General features: G+C 41.6%; 1 protein-coding gene across 14 annotated transcripts in view; it reads left to right on the top strand.

Moving 5' to 3' along the window:
- Window positions 1-25,754, top strand: part of LOC104922681 (dedicator of cytokinesis protein 9) — a 74,418-nt gene that overhangs the window by 41,122 nt on the left and 7,542 nt on the right. For 5 of the 14 annotated variants that reach the window (XM_019274194.2, XM_027290945.1, XM_027290936.1 and 2 more), the window contains exons 4-41: window positions 981-1,063; window positions 2,146-2,215; window positions 4,049-4,144; window positions 4,646-4,780; window positions 7,811-7,985; window positions 9,019-9,071; window positions 9,899-9,973; window positions 10,067-10,207; window positions 10,650-10,859; window positions 11,072-11,194; window positions 11,586-11,668; window positions 12,191-12,313; window positions 12,560-12,639; window positions 12,763-12,950; window positions 13,117-13,182; window positions 13,274-13,366; window positions 13,455-13,578; window positions 13,682-13,800; window positions 13,948-14,034; window positions 14,118-14,207; window positions 15,386-15,501; window positions 15,822-15,891; window positions 15,979-16,104; window positions 16,207-16,278; window positions 17,461-17,607; window positions 17,708-17,791; window positions 17,917-18,028; window positions 18,781-18,959; window positions 19,107-19,223; window positions 20,096-20,207; window positions 20,308-20,441; window positions 21,861-21,975; window positions 22,095-22,161; window positions 22,318-22,365; window positions 23,528-23,664; window positions 24,999-25,114; window positions 25,216-25,353; window positions 25,451-25,633. In XM_019274194.2, coding sequence (XP_019129739.2) covers window positions 981-1,063; window positions 2,146-2,215; window positions 4,049-4,144; window positions 4,646-4,780; window positions 7,811-7,985; window positions 9,019-9,071; window positions 9,899-9,973; window positions 10,067-10,207; window positions 10,650-10,859; window positions 11,072-11,194; window positions 11,586-11,668; window positions 12,191-12,313; window positions 12,560-12,639; window positions 12,763-12,950; window positions 13,117-13,182; window positions 13,274-13,366; window positions 13,455-13,578; window positions 13,682-13,800; window positions 13,948-14,034; window positions 14,118-14,207; window positions 15,386-15,501; window positions 15,822-15,891; window positions 15,979-16,104; window positions 16,207-16,278; window positions 17,461-17,607; window positions 17,708-17,791; window positions 17,917-18,028; window positions 18,781-18,959; window positions 19,107-19,223; window positions 20,096-20,207; window positions 20,308-20,441; window positions 21,861-21,975; window positions 22,095-22,161; window positions 22,318-22,365; window positions 23,528-23,664; window positions 24,999-25,114; window positions 25,216-25,353; window positions 25,451-25,633 — 4,287 coding nt within the window. Of the gene's footprint in view, window positions 1-980; window positions 1,064-2,145; window positions 2,216-4,048; window positions 4,145-4,645; window positions 4,781-7,810; window positions 7,986-9,018; window positions 9,072-9,898; window positions 9,974-10,066; window positions 10,208-10,649; window positions 10,860-11,071; window positions 11,195-11,585; window positions 11,669-12,190; window positions 12,314-12,559; window positions 12,640-12,762; window positions 12,951-13,116; window positions 13,183-13,273; window positions 13,367-13,454; window positions 13,579-13,681; window positions 13,801-13,947; window positions 14,035-14,117; window positions 14,208-15,385; window positions 15,502-15,821; window positions 15,892-15,978; window positions 16,105-16,206; window positions 16,279-17,439; window positions 17,608-17,707; window positions 17,792-17,916; window positions 18,029-18,780; window positions 18,960-19,106; window positions 19,224-20,095; window positions 20,208-20,307; window positions 20,442-21,860; window positions 21,976-22,094; window positions 22,162-22,317; window positions 22,366-23,527; window positions 23,665-23,976; window positions 24,021-24,998; window positions 25,115-25,215; window positions 25,354-25,450; window positions 25,634-25,754 lie in introns of all 14 variants that reach the window. The other 9 variants (XM_027290938.1, XM_027290937.1, XM_019274190.2 and 6 more) reach the window with 3 other exon arrangements.

The following is a 25,754-nucleotide window of genomic DNA, read 5'->3' as shown; positions in this document are numbered from 1 at the left end:
GCCTCTCTGTTTCCGATCGCTCTCCTGATCAGGTTGCATTTTTGCCTCCCTGACGGAGCAGTTCTTGTAAACGGCACGCATTTCTGCAGAATGGATACCAGAGCGCTTCTCCTATCTCTGACTCTAACAATGAACAGATGTCTCTCTTCTAAGTAAAGGGAGACAGGGATACACTCCCTTCCAGTTTGTACTGGTGGGTGGACTGAGGTGCGGTGTGAACATCCAACCATGCACTCCTTTTTTCCTTCAGACTTTTTAATTATTGCTCAAAACAACCATTGCATTGTGATTGTGTTTTCTTGCTAAAGTCAGAAACTGTATTTTAATTTATCGGAACAATTCAACACTACTTTCTTTCTATCTCAAATTAGAAAAATCTAAGCTGCTGCTAACTACACACTTCTGCTGTACATAACACACCTGAATATCTGACCTGCTGGCAGTTAGGTTGCATTGTGGGTAACTGAGGCACCCAGTGTTTACATTTTTTTCTGACTGGTTCTTTGCGAGCCTGGCAGTGTTATAGGAGTGTAATGCTAAATCTTATAAAGGTGTCAACGTGGTTCAACCGAAGTGCCAGTCAGATGTAGACAGTGCTCCAACACTGGAATTTCTTTCCCAAACCAACAATCTCACAATTATACCTGTTTTTATACACAAATTTGACTCAGCTATGAGGCTGATTTTTTGATTGTTTCACTCTTCAGAACTACCTCTGTTTGTTTTAAAGCCATTCAAGGAAAGATTGTGTGCACCGTCATCTCAATCAGTGACTGAATAATATGTCTTCGAACATCTATAACACTCCTTCCTTCAGACATGATTGGACAACAAACTAGTTCTTACAAAGTAGTTCCTTTTGACGCATACTGACACCTTAACACAGCCATGAAATACCACTGCACTGTGTATTTTCTAGCATTTACACACTGTATGGTATGTTTTAGTTGGTGTTTAATTTGTTTCTCTTGTCTCCTCAGTGCATTAAGACCTACAAGTCTAACTGGCATGTCGTCAACTACAAGTATGAGGACTATTCTGGAGACTTTCGACAGCTTCCAAAGTAAGTCTATAGTTAAAAACACTGCTGTACACTATATTCACAGAGGTAATGTGGTAGTGTGCCAAGACATTCTTACGATGGGCAAGTAAGAACAGCTACTGCACGTAATGTATGGATGCCAGAGGTTTTAAACTAAATGCCACAGACACACAGTCACGTTTTTTTTCTTTTCCTCTTTTGACAAAATGTTGTTGTGACTTAATTACAAGGAAACGTGCAAATAATTCTTATTTCCGTGAAACAGAGGTGTGTTTCCTTTTCTGCGATGCACTGGATGATTCCCGACTGTAGCCAGTGTGGAAACCACCCTCATTGTCCGGAGATTGTGTCATCAGCTCCAGCCTCTTCCCTAAAGAATATCTATTTTACTGCCAATACGTTTAAATATGAGTTGACAATGACCTTATGACTTTCACACTGTCACTGCTGCCAAATGTTTTGTCACTTCACTGAATCTGGGGAAGTTAAAACAATGCACCATGACGCAGATCGCCTGTTAAAAACCCCACACCGCTTTCAGTTCAAGTGATTCTTACCTTTGGCACGTTTTCATCTTCCAGCAGCTAGTGTACACCTTAAAATTAATTATGAGCAGTCAAGTGCTGCTTTTTAACACTCCTGGAATTTGCATTTGCCAATGATCTTGCCTTTTTTTCTGACTCTCTGGAGACAGCTGTGAATATTTTTTTTATTTTTTAAATGACAAAAACATGAGGAAAAAACCACATTAGTCTCAGTAAGACCTTTCCGACACATGTGGTAGAAAGATTTGCAGACTGAAAGCAAATAAGCAAAACTCGGTCCGCCATGGATATCACGGAGAACCAGTGGCGTTAAACGTAAAGTGCTAAAATTTCAAATACTAGTCGTAAAACATCAAAAGTAAATATGTTAACCGGGAAGAGTGTCCCTTTCCAAAGCGATAACACAGTGTGATTTATCTGCCACATAAGGTAGCAAAAAGTGCGTTGGTGTAAAAAATATTTTAAGGTAAACTTTGTCAATATGTCAAGAGTGTACAGTGCCAGAGTGTTCATGGTAATACACACTACAGATGTTAATGAGAATTGTTTCTTCTACAGCAAAGTGTCCAGGCCTGATAAACTGGCTGTTCATGTATTCGAAGTGGATGAGGACGTGGACAAAGATGAGGTGAGTCTATGTATTACTTCTTCTTCTTTTTTCTTTTTTTTTACTAGCCATTAACAACGTCAACATAATCCAATTAATATCACAGAGTAATGAGCGACATGTGATCGTGTGTGTGTGTGTTCATCGCAAATTGGCGACATCCTGTTGCAGACTGCATTTGTACTCAGGATTATTTATTTTATTAGAAACCCAGCCCAAACAAGACTGCACACGGCGAAGAGTGCAAAAAAAGTCTAATAACTGTAATTTAGTGGAGAAACATTAAGTGTAATTAGACTTAAAGAGTTTTTGCTGGCGCGCAACGAAATTTTCAAACAACATTTGGATCTTTTCTCATCAGCCTCTTCTAATTCATGTATGACGGAGAGGGTGTGTGTTTTTGTACAGATTACACGAGTATTTGTTGTTTTTGGAACGGCTCGTAGGAGTGAGCTACGACGAGGCTCATAAGTCACCTGACAGACAGTCAAGCTGTGGCTGAAATGTTATCTAACATGCTCTAAGGTCACGCTGCCTCACAAGATGTATGATGATGATCCTGACTTTCTCTCCTCACATGATATATCAAACTACGCCTCCTATAGGCAAATCCCCAGAATAAATCTTTTTTTTTTTATGTTTCTGTGTTCTGGACCATATGCAACATCTCTTCTTATTTTGTAGTTTAGCAATGCAACTCTCCTCGCAACGTTTTCTGGAGCAAATTTAAGTTCAGAGAAAATGAACCCAATGATTTGTCTGCCTCTCCGGTGACTGCTGAATGTTGTCTAGACACTGACGAGGAGAAACAGGTACTGAACCTTTCCAGATGCTTTTCAGATCGCTCCACAAGGCACACTGAAAATATTATAACTCTTGCCAGCACTTTTCAAAGCCCCTTTTTGCTTCATTAGACTGAGAGAATAGGAACAAGAAGGAAAAGAAGAAGAAGTGATGTTGGATCAGGATGAAGACATCTTGAAAGGCCATTCACTCTTCTCATTGTGTGAAATTGTCAGGGATACAGCTCCTGTAGTCTTTCAAAGTCGGAAAGTATAACTATAAATGACACATCCTTTGAACATGCAGTGCTGATCTAAACCAGGACATGACTTTGTCTTTGTCGCTTCTTCCTTCATTACTCCCCTAATTGGCTTATTTTTATGGATCATGATAGCTGGTGGATCGCGGTAGCTTTTGTGTTTGGTCCTGTGCCGAGGACGTTATCTTATGCTACGACCTGGTCCATGTGTCATGGATCTGCTGTGAAGATGGAGATATTTATTTTGTTTAACAGTCATAGTTTGTTTAATGTTCCTCTCCCTGCTTGTTTGGATTGAGACAGACCTACATCACGTTAGGCTCTGTGTCATCTCAAACCACAACATCAAAGGTTTTCTGCACACAGAGAAAGGGCTTTGGTCGGGTGTGTTAAAAGCTCTGGTGATATGACATGATGAGCCACTGCAAAAATAACCAAATTAAGTCATGTTTAGTCTTCTTTGAGTAAAATCTGTCTTTGCTTTTTTGATGTATAAATGTGTTTTCTCTGCATGACTGTTGATTTTTTACACGTGGAGTAACCCATTTTAAAGTTTTGCAACTCGTTTCATCATGAAACAAGCATGATGCAAACCACATACATCCATAAGTTCATGCATTCACACAGGCTCGCAGACACTCGACCTCAATGCCAAACTCTAGCCTCCTTCAGCCAAAGGGTGGGGAATTTTTTTGTAGACCAACCAACCGACCGAATGACCGAGCCTGCTAAAAATGTTCCGATCTAAAAATGTGAAATTTCATTGTTTTTTCCTTTGCAGTGTGTTTTTAATTGTCCGATGTCTCCTGCAGGACACGGCCTCCCTAGGATCCCAGAAAGGCGGGATTTCCAAACATGGCTGGCTGTATAAAGGCAACATGAACAGTGCCATCAGCGTCACCATGAGGGTGAGACAATGATGAAGGCCACACATTAATTATGAGATTATTTGATCCGCAAATAGAAATCTGGAAATTGTGGTGGAAGTGATGGGGAAAAACACGATCAGGAGAGAGTAGATGTTTGTCTTCTGTCTTCCGTTTAATCCTTTTTTGACAATAACAAGATAAAAGAAAATTTCCAAAAGTCTTTTAAGTGAAGATTTGATTTCCAAGTCATTTTTCCATCACACATTTTCCCCTGAGGTCCAGTCAAATCAATGTTGTTTATATAGCAATCATAAATTTGCTTCAAAAGGCTTTAAATATGTGAAGCTTCTTACTTATTATAGCCAACAATTGTCCAAGTATGCAAGTTTTGTATCAGGTTCTAGTTTATCCTTTTTTTTTTACAAGCAGGCTTCTTATTACTGGCAGCTGAAAAAAATAAAAAATAAATTATTGTTATGGACAAACATGGCATTTTGTTTTCCAGTGATTTGAAAGTTATTTCTTCTTTTTTTGTTTCAGTCCTTCAAGAGGAGGTATTTCCATCTGACCCAGCTCGGGGACGGCTCGTACAATCTGAACTTCTACAAAGACGAGAAGATCTCCAAAGAGCCCAAAGGAACCATCTTCCTGGACTCCTGCATGGGTGTGGTTCAGGTACGCTCTAAGATATTCCAGTTATCTCTGCCTCGATGGCAGTGATTGTTGAACTGCGATGACCCTGGATGACCCACCACCTGCTTTGCCAAACGGGATATCCCTGCTGGCGCCATGGCAGCACAGGATGTGGTCTTGTCCTCCGTGGAAATTAAAAGGCCATTTACCGGGAATAAACTGAGAATACAGATATAGCAACTTCCTTTTCTCTATCAGTTTATTTTGCAACATGCAGGGTAAATGTAAGCCATTAACAGGGACACACATTTCTCCAACAATGATGGACTGCTGCTGGAAAGTATCTGTGGGAGCCTCTCTCGTTCATTTCCCTGAAACCTGAGCTCTCTCCTCCCCAAGGTGAAGCTTTACTGCTGACTCCGAGCTGGCGAAACAAGGTGAATGCTGAGGTCTCACTTCCGTGCACTTTCCATCGGCCTCACAATCAATGCCACGTGCAACTATCTGAATGTAGGCCAAGCCTAACTGGGTGTATGATCATCTGTCTGTCGTCTCAATAGATGGAAAAGAACCTGAGTTTACTGATGTGGTAGCCAGCTGGCATGAATTAGATATTTACTGGTGAATGAGATGGAGGGTTGTGGCTTTTTCCAGGACTGTCTGATTCCTTTTGTGTGAAAGAAGAGAGTTATCAACCCAAACTGAAGAGGCAGGAGAGAGGCACACATGGTGTTTGAAAGGACTTTTGCAGGTTGTGGTGTCTGTAGCAGATTGTATTTCACAGTTTTCTATGCATTTTGTGTCACAAAATACAGAAAGTTTATTTTCTTTTACATATTTTATATCACAGACACTTACTTCGACTTCATTAAAACATGTATGAATAACATTTTATTTAGTTTTATTAAACAATTACCGCAAAATAAGATTGACACTGCCTGCTGCAACATTTAATAGCACAACTAAAGCTGACAGGTGCTAGATTCTACATAGACATACATAAAACAGACAGATAACTCAAACATTGTTGATGCAGATCCATCCACCCATTTTCTGTTAACACTTATCCTTATTAGGGTCACAGGGGCTGGAGCCTATCCCAGCTGGCATTGGGCGAGAGGTGGGGTACACCCTGGACAAGTCGCTAGTTTATCGCAGGGCTCATACATAGAAATACACACTCACATTCAGACCTACGGGCAATTCAGAGTCACCGATTAACCTGTTATTATAGAACATGTAAACTCCACACAGAAAGGGCCCAGTCAGGGTTCAATCCAGGAACCTTCTTGTGCTGTGAGGCTAACCACTGCCCCACCGTGCCGCCCTGATGCAGATCACTAAGTGTGATCCCTGAAGAAATGGGGCCAGAACATGCACAAAAATAACAAACCTGTCAATTATCTGTTGGACAAACTGCCCCCAAAACATAATTTAGATTTACATATGGTATCTTCAACAAGCCAATTGAATTTTTAACTGACACCTCATTCAGAGACAGATTTTTTGCTCCTTCTACTTGTCTGTTTCAAAGTGAAAATGAGTCAGATGAAGCATCTATACACTGATTAACTGGTGATTACTCTCCTGCTAATAGGCACTACAGTAATCCAGTAGCATTGCACAACCCATAGCAGAGTTGAGGTTGAGTTTTCTGCTCCGTTGAAGTAACAAATATCACGTGCCTTAAAGTCAACCAGCAGAAACTGCTCTATGAGTGAAACTGCAGATGTTTAACTACAGCTGTAATGGCATGAGGAGTGACTTCATACTGAGCCTCAAGCTGCTCTTGCGCTTTGTTAGCATGCCAACATATGCTCGAACATACTAAGAATTTGCCACATGTTAATTAGATGAGTCCCTGCGGGGGCAAAAAGGGCTTAAAAATATAAACTGATCATTGTGATTTGAGGTTCAGGTGCACAGGTACAAAAATCATTTTGACTGGATTGTCCACTTATTTCCCTGAAGATGTGTTCAGCTGTTGTTGTCTAGAAAATTGAGACTGGTCCTCCAACCAAGTGTTTATCAAGACTACAGTTTTTATTCCCCCTCCTTGTGTTTACACAGCCAGGCTGCAGATAATGAGTGTCCCTCCCAATCACTCCCACCCCACTGTTCCAACATTGTAGACAAGCTACAGCGATAACAATAGCATAACAATCTACCGACTGCTGACAATAATGAGATGACTCCCCTGTTACGCGGAAAAAAATACTGCTCGAACAGTTCATTAAAATGTTTAAGCAACAGACCTCAACATAGTCGCTGCGTCTTGGACAGAGTGCAGCTGAGTCAGGAGTTATAAGGTCTGGATGGGCTGTAAGAAATGCTACGAGCCCAAAATGAGACGGTGACATCATGGCTGTTTTGGAGGCTGTAGTTCGGTTCTGCAGCTCATTTTCTGTTGACTTCACCCGGGCAGCTCCATCCCACTTTTAGAAAGTCTCTGCTGTGGTCTTGGCAGAACTAAAGGCTTTGTTACACAGATGGAAACACTCTGTCCCTCCCTAACTCACATTGTCCATTTGCTTTTCTGGTGCAGTCAAATTAAATCAGGGCTTATACCTTCCCATCTCTTTCCAAAAACAGTGACTCACACATTGTAGATTGCTGGCTAAATGGTGTCATTTTAACTATATTGCGACTGAATGTTTACCTTGCATCCACATCCGTGTTTTTGTAGGCACAAATGGGATAACACAAGGAAGTGAGGGTGTATAGAAAGCTATGATTTAGATCATAAAACCAATAATTTGCTCCCTTCTGGTGAGCTGGCAGTTGTTAGATGTTAGCTTTGGATAGGGAGATGAAACATTCCTTCAACCGTGCCATGTCCACAGTTGGGTATCTGATTTTCAGATGTGAAAAACTAAACTCAGTTGATCAATCATTCAATATCAGATATCAAAACATTTGGCAAACATGAAGCCTCCACCTTTTCAATAACAAAACGTCTTTGTTCCGATTTTTCTGCTCTTGTACACTTGAATTATTTCTTATCTCCCAAGTTTATATAATTCTTCTTTTCTTCTTTCTCTCATCTGATCTCCTCCTGGCTTGCGGTGGCAGAACAACAAGGTTCGGCGGTTTGCTTTTGAGCTGAAGATGCAGGATAAGAGTACCTACCTGCTGGCTTCGGACAGCGAAGGAGAGATGGAGGACTGGATCAACACGCTCAACAAAATCTTGCACAGCAGCTTTGAGATCGCCATGCAGGAGAAGAGGAACGGAGACATTCATGACGGTGCGTATTTTATCAGCGCCTGAAGGAACACAAATATGAAACGGAATACTTTTTGCGTTAGTCAAAATATTATCCAGCCTATGATGAGAAGTGATTTAGGTTTTTCACAGTCTTTGTAAAAACATCCATATCTTGGATTTGACTGAAAAATGCCTGACAAAAGCAGCTCGTGTGTGGTCGCGGCGCACAAATTATGTGAATAATAACAATGTTTTGCTTCTTAAAGATAACAGCGACCGTTCAGACGGCATTAACTCTGCTGTATTTACTGTTGGTCGGACAAAAACAAGGCATTTGAAGATGTCACTTTGGAGTTTGGAGGGAAATCGTGACAATTAATTGAGAGAATAGTCAAAAGAATAATCGATAATGAAAACAATAATTTGTTGGTGCTTTAAAAATTCAATAAATCTTAATAAATGCAGTTAATTACAGAAGTTACAATGGTGATATTTTGTAAAGTAAGATATTCAGGATATTAATATATAAATATAATAAATCCTCTCATCATCCACTCATCATTATCAGTTTATTTACTCTGGGATGTACCTGAGGATGTTTTTAAAGAGACATTCGTTCACACCAGCATCCACTCATTACCCGTTGCTCACTTCTTCCTGGCCCTGTAGTGTAATGTTAGTCTGGGGCGATATGATACCAGACCACCCAGGCTTTTAATACTCACCTCCTGTCTTCTGAGGCTTAGCCGTGGAGGAAAGAGGCTGAATGCCTCTGCACAAATCGCTCCACTAATCTTCCTTAACTCCTCAGGTTTTATTAATCACGCTGTGCCTGGAAGTAAAAAAACAAAACAATTTTGCTTGAAAAGATCTCTGAGCTTTCTTAAAATATGCAATTGAGACCTGCAGTTATCTCCATCTCAACCCTGACTGATTCCTGTACAGTCCAATTACTGTTTACTGAACTTTCACATGTCAGTGAACGATTAAGGTGATTTAACAACACAAGGCAGTTTTGTTTATGCGCTGCAGTCTTTGGCTCTCATCCAGTGATTTCTTGTATTTTCCTCTAGATGATGATCTTGGAAAGTCAGACAGTTCCTCTGGCAGTATGGACAGCTTTCAGGTAGGTCTTACTTTCCCAGCTGGGTGCTCATACATTTGGTACATCATCACATGGAGTTGTAGGCATTAAATCTCTGCTCCTCATTGAAGTTATAAGGGAGGAAGAGAGGGCCTTCCTTTCCCACAAACATGTGGCTTAAATTTAGATTTAAGAGTTGCTGGTTACACAGCTAATTTCGCAGCCATTCATTTGTTTTTGTAGATCTGATCTGACTTCAAACACAGACTTCTTGTCATGCGATGAGCCAAATCTTCTTCCATTCAGAATAATGTTTGGTGTTCATCCAAAAAAGCAACTCTGCGAAAGATGCATCCAACAGCATTCAGCATGAGACGTCCAGTAGAGGGAAAAAAGCTGACACTTGTTTTGACAAAATGACACCTGCATTAAGAGTTAAAGATTTTAGAGGATAAAAGTGTCACTTTTTAAATGATTTACTGACAGATGACTGCTTTTTTTATTCCCAAAAAGGATGTGTAGTGTTTAAAAAGAAAGCTTTTCATGCTGCTGCAGCACCGAGTGGTATGCAGCAATAAAGCCATACGTGCATGGAAACTGGTGGTAACAGTTAACTGGGAAACAGCTTGACAGGTTACAGTGTGTTGCAACGAAATGTATGCTGGTACCACCTGACTCTCACCGCTGAGCCTGTCTGCCCAGCATGATCAGCCTGTAAAATATGAAGCCTCATTTCCAGATGGGCGCAAATGAAAAAAAAAAAATTCTAATGTTAAAACCATCTGACTGGGAATCTCACAGACGATGCTTCTGTGGTGTCAGACAGTTGTGGTTTCAATCGATTTAGGAAATGCCTTTCTTCTCCTCAGAGCGCAAGAGATATCGAGTCTAGGATGAGGAGTGAGACCAGATTGAAGCTGTTCACTCTGGATCCTGACACACAGGTAATTAAATTTAAACGCACATTCCCGTACGGTAATAAGTCCGACCTGACGCTCCCTACTGAATTGTAACACCCTCTATTGTACTCTCTTTAGAAACTGGATTTCTCAGGAATAGAGCCAGATGTGAAGCAGTTTGAGGAGAAGTTTGGCAAGCGTGTTCTGGTGAACTGCAACGACCTCTCGTTCAATCTGCAAAGCTGTGTGGCCGAGAACGAGGAAGGGCCCACAACAAATGTAAGACCACGGCCACAAGAGGCCATAAATAACCTAAAATATCTGACTGAAAAAGGATGAGATGTTTTGTTACAGCGGCCGGATGGACCCGTCTTATTATTTGAGCCTGTTGGCATAGCAACCAGGCTACAGGCTCAGTAATGGCGAACAATCTGTATAATGGAGCCTGATGTCCTGCCGTCCCTCGCAACAGAATCTGTTTGTTACAGAGTCAACATGCCCTGTCTCCACAGAGACACTGACATGACACACATGCACAGCCCTTCACCGAGATAATAATGCAGCTGTGCATTAGACAGAGGTGCACCCATCTAACTATTTATTTCTCAACTCAGGGAATCTGCATATATTAAGTGAATAATTTAAAAAAATAGTCGATTAGTCGAAAGAATCATCAGCATCATCCGTCTAATGCAGAACTGTTCCTCTTCTTCTTCCTCAGGTGGAGCCGTTTTATATCACCCTGTCACTGTTTGACATCCAGAACGGCAGGAAGATCTCGTCTGACTTCCACGTGGACTTAAACCACCCGTCTGTAAGGAGCATGGTGCCTAATAATAACACCACTCAGTATATAAACGGCGGAGGAGACACTGAGGGACAACGGCTGGTCCACGGGGTGCCGGAGGCAGCCATGCAGTATCCAAGACAGGTAAGTTAACAAGTTGAACAACATTTCATGGCAATCATTCACCAAATAAATGTTGAGATATTTCAGTCTGGACCCTGCCATCTCTAGCAAAGCTAAAAACATAACACTTGCTTCCCTACTTGAGTGTTTTTTATTTCATATTAAAAATCTATCAGTTCATAAAATACATAATAAACACTGAGGAAATCTGAATATCTTTATTATTTCCACAGGGAGTGTTCTCTGTAACATGCCCCCACCCAGATATCTTCCTGGTGGCTCGCATAGAGAAGGTGCTTCAGGGGGGAATCAACCACTGTGCCGAGCCGTACATGAAGAGTTCAGACTCCACCAAGGTACTGACCCACCCACCACGCTCCTCACGAGGCAGTGCGTTCTCCGGGACTCAGCAGATTCCAACAGATTATTCCACATTATACACAGATAATCATCCGTGTTTTTAAAGTGCTGACTAGTTGCACAAACTGTCATCAGAAGCATTGACTTTGGCTGTACAAATGTGGTCGCGCATCCTGAAGTGTGCGATTCGGGCGAGAAAAACATGTAGAGTGTGCACGCAACACCGTAAACCTGTTGGCATTTTGAGTGTGTGTGTGTGAGAGGACGGCGTGTTATCAAGATTTATCTGTGTGTGTTGAGACTGGCAGCGTGCTGAACAGTGCTGCAGGGCTGAGACTGACTTCAGTGATGAAGCTGAGTTCACACTGTGTTCCTGTTTTCCACTAGGTGGCACAGAAGGTCCTGAAAAATGCCAAGCTGGCATGCAGCCGGTTAGGCCAGTACAGGATGCCTTTTGCCTGGGCAGCAAGGTACTTTTCCTCCTTAACTATTCAGACTTGTAACAGTTTTGTCTGTATAAAAAAGTTCTGTGTAGTTTACACCAGGATCATACAGAAACACAACAGCAATACAGTCGTAATTCCACACAATTTAACATCCATACAGAGAGAATAAAGCAATAACATTTCTTTTTGTTTCCTCTGGACCTGGATTACAAATCATTAGTCCACACTGATTATTTTGTGCAAGATAAGACCAACACAAAAATAAATGAGTTAATTACATTTGTTTGCTTGAGATGCAACATCAATTTATTCCATATTCTTTTATATATCTCATTTGTGGGGTTCTTTTCAATGTGATTATATTAATTTAACCATTAAGTGCAACAAATGTGCAACAAAAAAGTTTTTCTCTGCTTCTACATTCTCATATGTGAATATATCAGTTTAAATTGAATATTGATTAACTGAAACCAAATTAACAGACAAATGAGTTATGGAAATAATTGTTAAGAGAAATGTTCCTCACTCTTCTTCTCCCTCTTGTAGGTCTTTGTTCAAAGATGCTTCAGGGACGCTCGACAAAAGTGCTCGTTTCTCGGCTCTGTACAGACAGGACAGCAACAAGTTATCCAATGAGGATATGCTCAAGCTGCTGGCTGACTTCAGAAAGTTAGTAATACTTCTTTGAGTGCTCTGTGTTATGAATTGTCTGAGTAGTCTTGCAGATGTTTTGGAAAGGAAAAGATGGAAAATGTGCCGCTATAGATTGTACTTTGGAAAAATACCATCCAGTTAAAAAATAAGATATTTGCTCACATCTGTGAATGTGGTGTGTATACAATTTGTCTCTGTGCACTCTAGTGTTTGGTAAATGATAGCAAAGACTTAACTGGAGTTTATTTTCCTTTCCCTCAGGCCAGAGAAGATGGCCAAGCTGCCTATAATCCTAGGAAACCTCGATGTTACCATTGACAATGTAGCCCCCGACTTGACAAGTAAGGCCTCTATATTCGCTCCATGCAGCCGACATAAGAGATGAAAGCCGTTCCTGCTCAGACCAGACTGGTCACGTTGTCCGCAGGCTATTTATTTAGTCTCCCTCTTGCTTCTGTATATAGATTGTGTTACCTCATCCTACATTCCTGTGAAGCAGTTCGATGTCAGCGAGAAGACCAGCATCTTCTTCGAAGTGGAGGAGTTTGTGCCGTACATAGCCAAATGTTCTCAGCCTTTCACCATCTACAACAATCACCTCTATATCTACCCGAAGCACTTGAAGTACGACAGCCAGAAGTCGTTTGCAAAGGTATCGCAAACTTTTGTTCTACGCTGTTAATTTGCAAGAGGGGAATTGACACAGGAAGAAAAATTATGATGACTTTGTCCTCCATATGTAGCCTAAAAGTTACAGGAAACTTTTCTCTCCAAGAGTGGCTAACTGGGTCAGTTTTGCCCGTTTTGTCTATCCCCAGGCTAGAAACATAGCTGTCTGCATTGAGTTCAAGGACTCCGATGAGGAAGAGGCTGTTCCACTCAAGGTAAACTCGCACGTTTCCTGGAAGTACTTCCAAATTCCCTAAAGGACAACCCCTCCCGCCGCAGGAAGTAACTATTGTTATCATCCCACAGTGCATCTATGGCCGACCTGGAGGACCCTTGTTTACCAAAAATGCCTTTGCTGCAGTATTACATCACCAGCACAACCCTGAATTCTACGACGAGGTAACCGAATATCAGCGATTAGTGCCATTCATACCTATAAGTCGACACAATCCATGACTGAGTGTTTATTTGCTCACTTATTCCTTAGTATAAGATTGAGCTGCCCACCCAGCTCCACGATAAGCATCATCTCCTCTTCACCTTCTACCATGTCAGCTGCGATAGCAACAGCAAGGCCAGCACCAAAAAGAGAGACATGGTTGAGACTCAAGGTAAGTCTTCCAGTCACATCATATAAAATATCTGCGTATGACTTTTCTGCATTTTCTTCATCGCTGCTCAGCTGACCGTCTTTGCCCATGTGTATTTTCTCAGTGGGTTACGCCTGGCTTCCCCTGCTGAAGGACGGCCGGGTGATCATGAATGAGAACCAGGTCCCTGTGGCTGCCAACCTGCCTGCTGGATACCTCAGCTGTCACGAGGGTGCAAGCAAGGTAGAGTGCAGCCTTAAACAGTCATGACCTTATTTAGTCATGCAGACTATTATGGTTTGTAGATGTTTTATAGAGATTTTAAGCCATTCATAGAAACAATGACATGATTATTGAGCAAAGACGTGTTGCTTTTTCTTTGTACTGTAGCATTCAGGTCCTGAAGTTAAATGGGTGGATGGAGGCAAGCCTTTATTTAAGGTGTCCACTCACCTCGTGTCTACTGTCTACACTCAGGTCAGTTTGTTTGTCTTTTAGTGCAACAAAACTGCTGACGATTCATCTGCATCCTTTAACCTTTTTTGTGTGTCTCTTTATAGGATCAACATTTGCACAATTTCTTTCATCACTGTCAGAGCATTCCACCTGCGCCTCAGGTGTCAGGTGGAGAACTTGTCAAATACCTGAAGGTAAAACACGATGAAACTTTCATGCTGATGAACATGCCGATTAATATTCCAAAATACTTTTTGTTCAGTTCAATTGTAAAGATTGTTATGTATATAACTTTAAGATTTAAGATTTACTATTACTTTTTATTGGAATTATTTAATTTAGCATTTCTCACCAAATGTGCAGCCTTTGTGTCTTCATTACAGGCCTTGTTGTTGTCTTGTAGGATAATTACTGGCTGGTAATGGCTTTAGGCTTGAGAGAGACTGCTAATGCTTCGCTGAGTCATGTTTAATCCACAGTGTTGACACACAGTCTGCAGTTCAGTGTTGGGGTATGCTTTAATATGGGTGCACATGCATAAATCGATGCCTGGGATTAAGTCTGAGCAGAATGACTTATTTTTTGATACCTCAAAGGAAAGGTCAGACATGTTTTCACACTTAAACCTCTCTCTTTTTACTTGTAAGCTAACTGTAGCTCAGACTCACTCACTTGTGAAACCGCAGACCGTCACACTCGCTTGGGGCTGGATCACGTCGAGATTAATGGTCTACTTTGTGCTGTGGCTTGCCAACAGCGCATTCTTCTGGACAGTTTGTGCAGGGCTTTGGCCGTTTAGGCAGAATTTAATTCTAGCTTTCCTGCAAAGATAAGGCCGATACCTGTAAATCTGTCAGATATCTACCGCTGAGCTGGCCTGATTCTTCTTATTTATTTTTAATCCTGTGACACTGGTAGCTCGGTTATCACTTTTTCCATCACTCATTAACATGGAGAGCTGCACTTGGTTCAATGCATCTCTTGGGTTCTAATGTCAACACAGCAGTGAACACAAACAATGGCCAGAGGGTCTAACGGGAGGTCTGCCAAATTACTTGGCAGGCTTTGTGTTAGTTTCCTGTGCACAGGCACTGATGCACGGATACCTACACTCTGCCATGCTCAAGGCAACTGAAGCATAAGACATAAGGTGATTAGCGCAGCGTTGGTCACTCACATCCTCCTCCTGTTGTTGTTATTGTTATCAAATTAGTTTCTCCGCACGATAGGGTTTATTAGCCTTCTGTGCTCTTTGGTGGGGTGTAGAAGGAAGACAACGCCACTGTTTTCCACATTTAATCTTCTTGTTTTGCATGAAGGGCTTTGCAGTCAAACTCTTCATAAACACACCCATCTGATGTTTTACCCTCAGAGTCTTCATGCCATGGAGAGTCATGTGATGATCAAGTTCCTGCCCACCACCCTGAATCAGTTATTTAGGGTGCTAACCAGTGCCACCCAAGAGGATGTGGCAGTCAACGTTACCAGGCAAGATTCTCTGACACAATCCCTCGACTTAACAACTTAAAATTCAAGTTATTTCATGTAAATTATGATAAACAAATTGATATGTAATTGTAAATATCATATTCATGCATGCAAGAGAACTCTTTTTATGTAAATTAGCTGCTTTAATTGTTTCTATGAAGAGTTTTTAAGACTCTGGTGTACAAGAACTCTGCAGTAAAAATGTTAAATGACATTAAACATGAGTTGCTCACAAAACATTAATAAAGGAGGCCTCCAGCTGCCTCTATTTGTATTAATTTCCTCACCCAGGCTTTCTTTTTTCCATTGTTTCCTTATAGAGTCATGATTCACATTGTTGCCCAGTGCCATGAGGAGGGTTTGGAGCACTACCTGAGATCATATGTGAAGGTAAAATTCACATATCGAGACTCACCATCCACATTTTGTGTTTGCACAAAGGGATTCTCATATCATGTATGCATGTGTCTTACACAGTTTGTATTCAAGACTGAGCCATACACATCCTCCACCACCCGAACAGTGCATGAGGAGCTGGCTAAAGCCATGACTGCCATCTTAAAACCTTCTACTGACTTCCTCACGAGTAACAAGCTCCTCAAGGTAACATATTTGTACTTTTTCAAAGGATTGCATGGTGTCTGGTTATAACTGGCATGAATTTCCATTTTATTGTTCTCTGATTGATGTTTGTCTGCCCCACAGTACTCCTGGTATTTCTTTGAAGCCTTAGTCAAGTCCATGGCTCAGTACTTGATTGAAAGCTGCAAAGTGAAGGTAAGTCTGCTGCAACATGTGTGTTTGACTCAGAGGTGTCTGCTCGTGTTTGCTTTATTACAGCTTTAGGTAGTTTACAACATTCCAAGTCTTGCGGACAGCCACAGCACCACAGTCAAAGTATTTTGTATCCACAGTCTGTCCCACACTGTTGTGCAGTTTAATTGGCTGCATTTGTTCGTACCCCGTAAGCAACCACAAGCCTGTGTTTAACCTCACACTGGCACAATGTGGAGGGCTGCGGTGAAAGCAAATAAATGCTCCAAAAGAGAGGTCATACCAGGCTGGAAACTGTGAAGTTTCAGTCACAGTACAGAGCTGGTGATGGTCAGCTTTTATTTTCTAGTGTCAACAAATACTGTGAAAATAGTACTCAGTACTTTTCAACTTCTCTCCACTTACACTTTAAAATGGGGCGCAAAAGGAGCAAACTTTTAAAACAGTAGGGTATTTTAGTTTTTTTAACATGTTACTCTAACAGGAGTATGTAGTATATTTATTGGGGACTATTTTCACCCAGGGAATAATACACATTTTATGCGCTTGTAAATATTTTTGGCAGCAGGACAGTGTATGTTGTGTTGACTTAAGATAAAGTGCAGCGCCCATGTAAATCTAATGATTTCTTGATGTGTTTTTAATAGTTTTTTTGAACAACGGTGTAGCTCTAAGACACAAAGAGATGAACTATATCAGGCTTTGGCTTCACTTTCTTCTTTCAGTACTAGTCTTGCCATGGTGAATATCACCAGACTTATCCCTTTAACTGAATTCCAGAAAGCAGCAGCGCGCCCGGTGTTCAGTCAACCCAAAAGGTCATGAAGTAATCTCCAGTCCTGCATCCACCCACTTCAATGCCCTTATACAGACATATGCCTCCCGACCATTGCACTCCTCCAGTGAACCATGTCTGGCTCTGCCATCCGTACACTCAGGGCAATGCAGACTCTTCTCGTCTGTTTTCCCCGTTGGTGGAACGTGCTACCAGTTCCTACCAGATCAGGGGCGTCTCTCTCTACCTTTAAAAAAAAAAAAAAACAACTCCTGAAGACCCAGCTCTTCTCACTATAACATGTGCTTGTTGCACTGCAGCGTGATTCTTTCCCTTTTTTGTAAGTCACTTTGGATAAAAGCGTCAACTAAATGTAAACTGAGGTGTAGCATTTGACTTATACCCTACAGCTGTCCAGAAATCAGCGCTTTTCGGCAGCCTTCCATCACACTGTGGAGACACTGGTCAACATGATGATGCCACACATCACTCAGAAATACAAAGACAACTTGGATGCTGCCAGGAACGCCAACCACAGTCTAGCAGTCTTCATCAAGGTCAGGAGCCGCAATTCCTGCAACTCTCATGTTCTTGTTCTACATATTTATTTATTCGCTCTGAATAATGACGGCACCTCTTTCTCTGATCCTTCTGTAGCGCTGTTTCAACCTGATGGACAGAGGCTTTGCGTTCAAGCAGATCAACAACTACATCAACTGTTTTATGCCCGGAGACCCAAAGGTACACTGATATTTTAAAAAGAAGCCTCCTTATGGAGGATATCAAGCCATGCTGCACATATGTTTTGGACAAGAAGGTGTTGTTTCGTGTTGTCTCACTGACTTCTGTTGGTTTTTAAATTGCAGACGCTGTTTGAGTTCAGGTTTGAGTTCCTGCGTGTCGTGTGCAACCACGAGCATTACGTCCCCTTAAACCTGCCGATGCCATTTGGAAAGGGAAGAATACTGAGATTTCAAGGTGAGTGTTTGAGTATTGAGCCTGATGGTAGCTCACTTAAGTTCCAGTGTTGGAGAAGAATATTCTGCCTTACTCTCAAAGGTCAACAGAAATAAAAATAATTCTACTTTATTCTACACCTCATTTAAAAGTCTTTTAATTTTACAGAACATACTTCTTTTTTGTGTTCCTCAATTAGCTTTTTTATCTCCGTATGATACGGTGGAGTCGTACGATACTGGTAGGTAGGTGCGAAGGTGTGCTGCTTTGCATGTCCTCTCCAAAAAAGAGCAGACGATCTAATCATTTGGGTAAAATGACCCAAAATCTGAGCTCAAATCCAGCTTTGCCACATCCTGGTTGATGTGGCATGATTTATCTATCCTCTTCATGACATTGTGCTGAGATTATGGATTAGATTATACTGTTCACAAGGAGTTTTATTTTCTTGTCTGAAGGTGGTTTGGAGTCATTATGGGGGGAATCTTTCCGTGTGACTTGGGATTGCTTTACTTCTTTTAAATGATGTTGGAAACCATCTGTGAACAGCTGTCGTTGTACAAATCCTCATGTAAATTGTTTGATGGGCGTCAACAAGAAAGTTGTTCACCAGATTTGAATACCATCACCACACTGGATACTCTTCCTGTTTTCTTGTGATACATATCATTGCTCCAGCTTGTTATTTAATCAGTTCTCATTGTTTGGCACTGCTCGTGATTAATTTCCTTTCACATCCTTCACTTACTTCATCCTCCTCTTCCTCCCCTCAGACCTCCAGCTGGATTACTCGCTGACAGATGACTTCTGTAAGAACCACTTCCTGGTCGGGCTGCTGCTCAGGGAGGTCAGTGCAGGTCTGCAGGAGTTCAGGGAGATTCGTCAGGTAGCCATCCAGGTGCTGAAGGCTCTGATGATAAAACACACATTTGATGACCGCTACACCTCCAAAGTAAGCAGCGCCTTCTTACCTCTGTCTCTCTTCCTTATTCCCTCTGCACTTCCAGTGTGTGTGTGTGTGTGTGTGTGTGTGTGTGTGTGTGTGTGTGTGTGTGTGAGATCCTGAGAAATTCTGCTGAGAGATTAATTTGTTTTTCAGAGTCAGCAGGCCAGGTTGGCCACGCTATACTTGCCCTTGTTTGGTCTGCTCCAGGAGAACGTCAACAGGCTGAACGTGAAGGAAGTATCCCCCTTCACCATCAACCAGTCTAACAATGTAAGGGAGCCACCTAGTGGCTGTTTTTAAAAATATTTATCTGCTACACATAGCTTTCTTTCATAACACAACCCTCTTCCTGGCATCTATACCCATATCCAAGCGAACATATGGGAATAACTCCAGACACAGAAAGGCCCCTGAGATTCAAACCAGCGAGGTGACAGTGCTAACCACTGCCATCACTGTGCTGCCACTGGTGTAATACACTGTTCAAGAAATGCAAATAAACAGTGTTAAACAGTGTCACCATTAATAGTCGGTTACATCATTAATAAAACTTAATTTTCAGCCAGGACATAAACTGTGGTGTGGATTCTGAATTACAAAACATGTTTTAATCAATTAATTGCTTGACTCTTACCATTCTAGACTGAATTTCTACAATTTTTAAAACGTCACTTTCTGTTAATACGATAGAGCAACCTGAAGTTGTATTTATTGCTTCTCTCTGGGTAGACCAGGTAGACGCTGTTTGAGTTCCTGCATGTTGGTAGATAGGGTGTTACATTAAGGGCACGGTCTTGCCTCATAACAAGAAAGTTCCTGATTCGAACCTCGTCTGGGGTCTTTCTGTGTGAGTTTGCCTCTGTTGGTCTGTCAGCTGGGATAATATCCAGCATGTAATATCCATGACCCTCATTACATTTAGACATTTAGTCGCTTTTATCCAAAGCTACTTACAAAAAAGGGTGATGAGGATGATGCGATTACAGAAAATGGATGGATCTGGGGTGAATTCTGCATCATATAACACTGACCATTCGAGTTTAGGACCTCATAAGACCTGCACCTCACACACTTAGTGTACACATAGCCTCATACATTATGTGTGTTTGTGTCCATTAAACTGTTGCATGTTTTTTCCTCAGAACGGAAGAGAAGATTCACTTCTCACCAACGCTTTGATGACACCTCCCAGATCCAGCACTTTTCTGGACACCAGCTTGCACAAAGATGTTTTTGGAGTCATCTCTGGCACCTGTGAGTGGAAACATGATACTGAAAAATAAAAAAAATATTAAAAGAAAAGAACATCATATTTCTATATTAATATATCTTTATATATTTCTTTGTTTGACAGCTTCACCTCACACGTCTTCAACCCCTAACATTAACTCTGTGCGCCATGCAGACTCACGCGGGTCACTCATCAGCACTGATTCTGGCAACAGCCTGCCTGAGAAGCACAACGACAAGGGCAACTCTCTGGACAAGGTAGAGCTCAGAAAGAACTTCAAGATACCTATAAAGTGATTTCATCCAACATTTATTAGAAATCTAATTCAGGCCTCCCGGGAGGCATATCAGAGGTCCCCTTCCTATGACAAAAGTAGTCCAGAAAGTCACCCCTTGTTAACTTGTACCATTAACTTCCCTACCTTACCTGTACGGCTGGCCACGGCAGACGGGAAAGTTTGTTCGGAGACACTCTGCCAATGTCCTGCGCTTCTTTACGGAGACTGAGGAGAACATGCTCTCCGTGCGCAACAAACGTGTTACCATGGACTTCTCCCTGCTCTCTGTCCCCTGTGTGCCAGAGAGCGTCCTGCAGCCCAGCATTTCACTTCAAGTACAAAAACGCCTCCTTCCTTCATAGTCACCCTAGCTCCAAGGAGTGTCCCGTCTGGGAATGTTAGAGTGTATGTGTGCGTGTGAGAGTGTCCTAAACCCTTAAAGCCCTTTCTTTGCCATATAATTCTCAGTTTGCTCTCTGGTGTTATAACGTAGACCTGCAGGGGGCCTCACAGGGTTTGTCTCTGCTGTTTTTTTTCCAGATGCTGATAAGCATTTCTCACTTTTTTCAGTTCCTCTCACGTGTGCTGTGTCAGTTTTGCTTTCACCAATCGACAGCCTCAAAAAAGAAAAAAGATTTGATTTTGCTGTTGTGTGTTTCATCTTCCGTCGAGGCTGTTTTTATTCCTGATCTGTGTGTAACAGCAAAAAAGTGAAAAAGAAGACGCTCATGAGTAATAGTTAAACTAAAGTGTATGAAAATAGCTGCACGGCTGCTTTTACAGTTTGTGCCCACCTTTTCAGGAAAACAACTTAAGCCCTGAAGTTCCCCCAAAAACACCCATCACAAAGCCAAAGCCATAGCTTCATGCTTTCCATTAAGTCATCCCCAGCCAGTTTCATGTCTAGACCAACTCCTGGCAAAGGAACGTGCTTGGTATATCGCCAACCCCCTTGCTGTGGTAGAGCTGCCGCTCGCCTGCTGTGGTTCTGTTTTCTCCCTGCTCTTTTTGCTTCAGCTGGGTGATTGTTTTCCACCGGCAGTTTCTTTTTTTTCCACAGTGGTAGAGCCTCTGCAACGTCTGAGTGAATGAATCCACTAGTGTAGCTTGACCGCTGTAATCCCACGCCTTCAGAAAACTCTCATTGATCACATCATAACCACTCTAAAAGTCCCTTTTGTATAGTTTTTCCAACTTTTTAAAAATCACAAACAATCAACGCTCAGTTCTCTAGACTCTGATCTATGAGCACAAAACTGCATATAAACAAGGAAATCTTTAAAAAAATATATATTAAAATTGCTATGGTGAATGCGCTCATGAGAGAAGCACCAAAAGGAGTTAGACAGAGCAAAGAGCCCTGACAGGATCACATATTTGACTGTCTTTGTCCCCTCAGAACCAGCCTGCTTCAGCCCTGGGCAGTACCCTCCTGCGATGTGATAAACTGGACCAGTCAGAGATCAAGAGCCTCCTCATGTGCTTCTTACATGTTCTCAAAAGCATGTCTGAGGGTAACATCTCACTCTCGTCTGATCTTTTTGTGTGAATATCTGCACACTGAGCTCACTTACATGTCTACAGTCCCAAAAAAAAAAAAAAAAAAAAAAAGTCTCTCCGATGTCTCTTCCAGATGCTCTGTTCACCTACTGGAACAAGGCTTCATCTACTGAACTAATGGACTTCCTAACCCTAATCGAGTAAGACGTCTTGGATTGCATTTTGTTGTTACTTTGTTTAGTGACGATAAAGTCGAATCTAATCTAGATTGCTTTCACGACAAACCTTACATTATGAGAAAATCTTGAAATTTATGTGACTGTGGCTGATTTTTTACTTTACTTTCCTCTTTTCAGGGTGTGCCTCCATCAGTTCAGATACATGGGAAAGAGATACATCGCAAGGTAATGTTGTTGTCGGCATAAATACCACTTCAATTGTCATCCAGTTGAATTCTTGATGAAGGATTTTAGTAGTGGTTCCCATTTCTTCATACAATTTGAATTGTCAGTGTTTAGGTCATTTTGTTTTGGTACTACTACAACTTAGCAGTGTAATTATGCAGTACGGGTTAATTAAGCTGAGATATATAGTTTATATTATCCATTACTTCTAACTATGTATACATTACTTTTAACTTGGTGATGCACTTGTGATTTAAATCACATGTTCATTTCTATTATTCCAAATGAATAAATGAGCTACTCAGTAATCTTTCCACATGCCCACTGGCAACTTCATAAATAGCCCCTGAGCTGTATCTGATTATGAACACACACAATAGTTTGTATGCAGTACGTTATTGTCCATTAAACTTCGTATGACAGTGACGTAGCTACTTATCGCCTCCGTTTTATCTCATCCAGTGTAAAATGTGTGTGACTGTTGAATGGTGTGAATGTAAGAGCACAATTACCTGACTTGAGATTAAAATGTATCCAAACAAACACACACTATCTGGGAGCTCTGGCCTTGACTCCCAGAGGGCTTTGGGTGTTCACACTCTCTCTAACCACCCACCACTGTTTCTATCTCTATTCACTTAAATGCTGGCAAGTTTAACATAATGAAATAAAAACCTGGCTCCTGCCCCCCCACCTCCTGCTTGGGTAAGACTAAAGGTGGAACTGACTTTCTTAAATGCATGATATCTTCTCACCCTACACAAGTTGCAGTGCTGTGACACAACTACTGGCTGTAAATTCATGTAGAGCATCTGTCTCTCTCATTCTCATATGCATGGCGTTTGCTGTAACTCACTTTGCTTTAATGCTTTTAATGCTGCTTCGATAATTATCTAATTAAAACGCATGCCAAACTTTACTGCATTAGTGCCACAATATGTGTAAAAGTCACCCGAAATGTTTGAATGTTTTCATCGTGACGCATTTAAAATCCCACAAGCTACATATTTAACTAGATAGAATCAAGGTGTGACACAAAAACTGTGATATTTACACCACCTAAGTGTGTAAAATGGCGTCTTATTCACCCAAACCTGCTTCACTAACTCTGGCTCTGCTACCACGCAGCCATCCGTCTAACATTTTCCTGTTTCCTCATCAGGAACCAGGATGGGGCAGGACCTGTAGCACATGAGCGGAAGTCTCAGACTCTGCCTGTGTCCCGTAACAGGGCGGGAATGATGCATGCCCGCTTACAGCAGCTCAGCAGCCTGGATAACTCATACACTTTTAACCACAGTAAGTGCCCCATACTATACATTTCATCAAACATCCTCTAAAAGAGGACCACCCGCCCCGCCCTCCTCCGCCTCCTCACCATGACTCCTCATGCTTTTTTTTCAACATCATCTTCATCAACGTCACACTCTTGCTCATCATCTATCCGAACCCAGCCAAAGAACCTGGGTGCATCATCAGTAAATTAAATTAAATTGGGGCTAAGGTAGCTGTGTGCAGCATTATATTGATTTGATGTAAAGGGCTTACGCTGTGTGCTCAGTCTTTTTTTTTTAAATGGCATGATTTAATTCAGTTTCTTTGTGTTTTCAGTGTAAGAAAGATTTCAAGTATTCTTGGAATATCTGTAGACCATGGTAAGAATGTATCAGGCTGGCAGGCATTTTGCAGACTGTTACTGGCTCTGTTAATTTGAGTTTTTTTTTTAATTAAGAGCATGCCTATTTTAACTGAACATTAGCTTTCAAAGTCTTCTCATCCCTCTGGCCAGCTCATCTGCTCTTAACTTGATTTCATTCTCTGGAAAAAAAAGAAAAGAAAGAAAAGTGATTCATGTCAAATATGAAGAGTTTCATTCCAAAATATATAAATATGTATATTTTAAGAAAAATGCTGCCTGAAATTCATTCCTTCAAACATTGGCGCTCAAACTAAATCATTGCTACAGTTTGTGGCCAAATTTTAAATTCATGCCTCAGTGATGTGTCACCGTTCGTTAGTTTAAAGTAGTACGATCATTTTTGTTCCAGTTTGGAATGAAACTTAATCTTTTCAGCATAATGAAATTTTCCATTTTTCAAGCAACAGCTTTGCCTTTAACACTACGGGTACAATTCAGACAGGATCCGGCGCTGCGGCAGGATTTTCCATTAATTTGAGCGGGGGTTGTTGCATTTTGGCTGTGGTCGGGGTCACACAGCGGAAAAAACACAGCGACCTGAGGCGGAGAAGTTGAGCTTGATCCAACTTTTGGAATAAAAGTTTAAGTGTTCAGTGACATGAAGAAGTTTAATTTGTGTCTGATGGTTTGAGAGAGATAGAGAGGGAGAGAGAGCATTGGTTGAGAGACATAAACAGTGAATGAGAGTGAGCGAGCGCCGGCATCGAGAAATCGTTAAGCAGTGAAATAAAGTTATTTCCTGATTGTTTCACATCGGTTGCATTCAGGACAAATAGACACATCCCCACACACTCCACTGACAACCCAGCAGAGATTTGTTTTGTAGCGCCTGATCCTGTCTGAATGTACCCTAAGGTATGTTATGACATTTAAATGTCAAAAGTTGTACTAGTGGGGATGAAACGGCTACAGCTTTCTGTTTTGTCCTCTTTAGCCTATAGTCACTCGGATGCAGACGTGTTAAATCAGTCAGTCCTGGAGGCGAACATCGCTACTGAAGTGTGCCTGACTGTCCTGGACACGCTAAGTATCTTCATCATGGGATTCAAGGTAACAGACAGAACACGTCATTTACTCGTTTGTAAACATACAGCATTTAAGTTATCCAGTAATTATGTCAGACCTTATTAATGCTCTATCTTTCTCCACAGACCCAGCTGTGCTCTGACCATGGCCACAGTCCACTAATGAAGAAGGTGTTTGACGTCCACCTCTGTTTCCTCCGGATCAATCAGTCAGAGACGGCCCTCAAGCAGGTCTTTACCTCACTGCGCACCTTCATCTACAAGGTATGGAGCATGTCGGCCGCCTGCCTAACAACAACACTCTTTAATTTGGTCTCGTCCACAGTAGCTGATAACCTGCTCATCTTCTTCTCCCTTCTAGTTCCCCTGCACATTTTATGAAGGGCGTGCCGACATGTGCGCTGCTTTCTGCTATGAGATCTTGAAGTGTTGTAACTCCAAGCTGAGCTCCATCCGCAGCGATGCAGCCCATCTGCTCTACTTCCTCATGAAGAGCAATTTTGACTACACAAGTCGAAAGTCATTTGTCCGGACGCACTTACAGGTGGGATTTTCCTTCTGTGGCCTTTAAAAATAATGAAGCTCTGGGCTTCTGCACCCTGTTTAACAGCTCAGAAAACATTGTTTTATCTGCTTGATACTAAATAATTTGTCTTCATTTGGAA

This window comes from Larimichthys crocea, chromosome XVIII (assembly GCF_000972845.2).
Source record: "Larimichthys crocea isolate SSNF chromosome XVIII, L_crocea_2.0, whole genome shotgun sequence".
NCBI lineage: Eukaryota > Metazoa > Chordata > Actinopteri > Sciaenidae > Larimichthys > Larimichthys crocea.
This window is presented reverse-complemented; position numbering and strand designations above follow the sequence as displayed.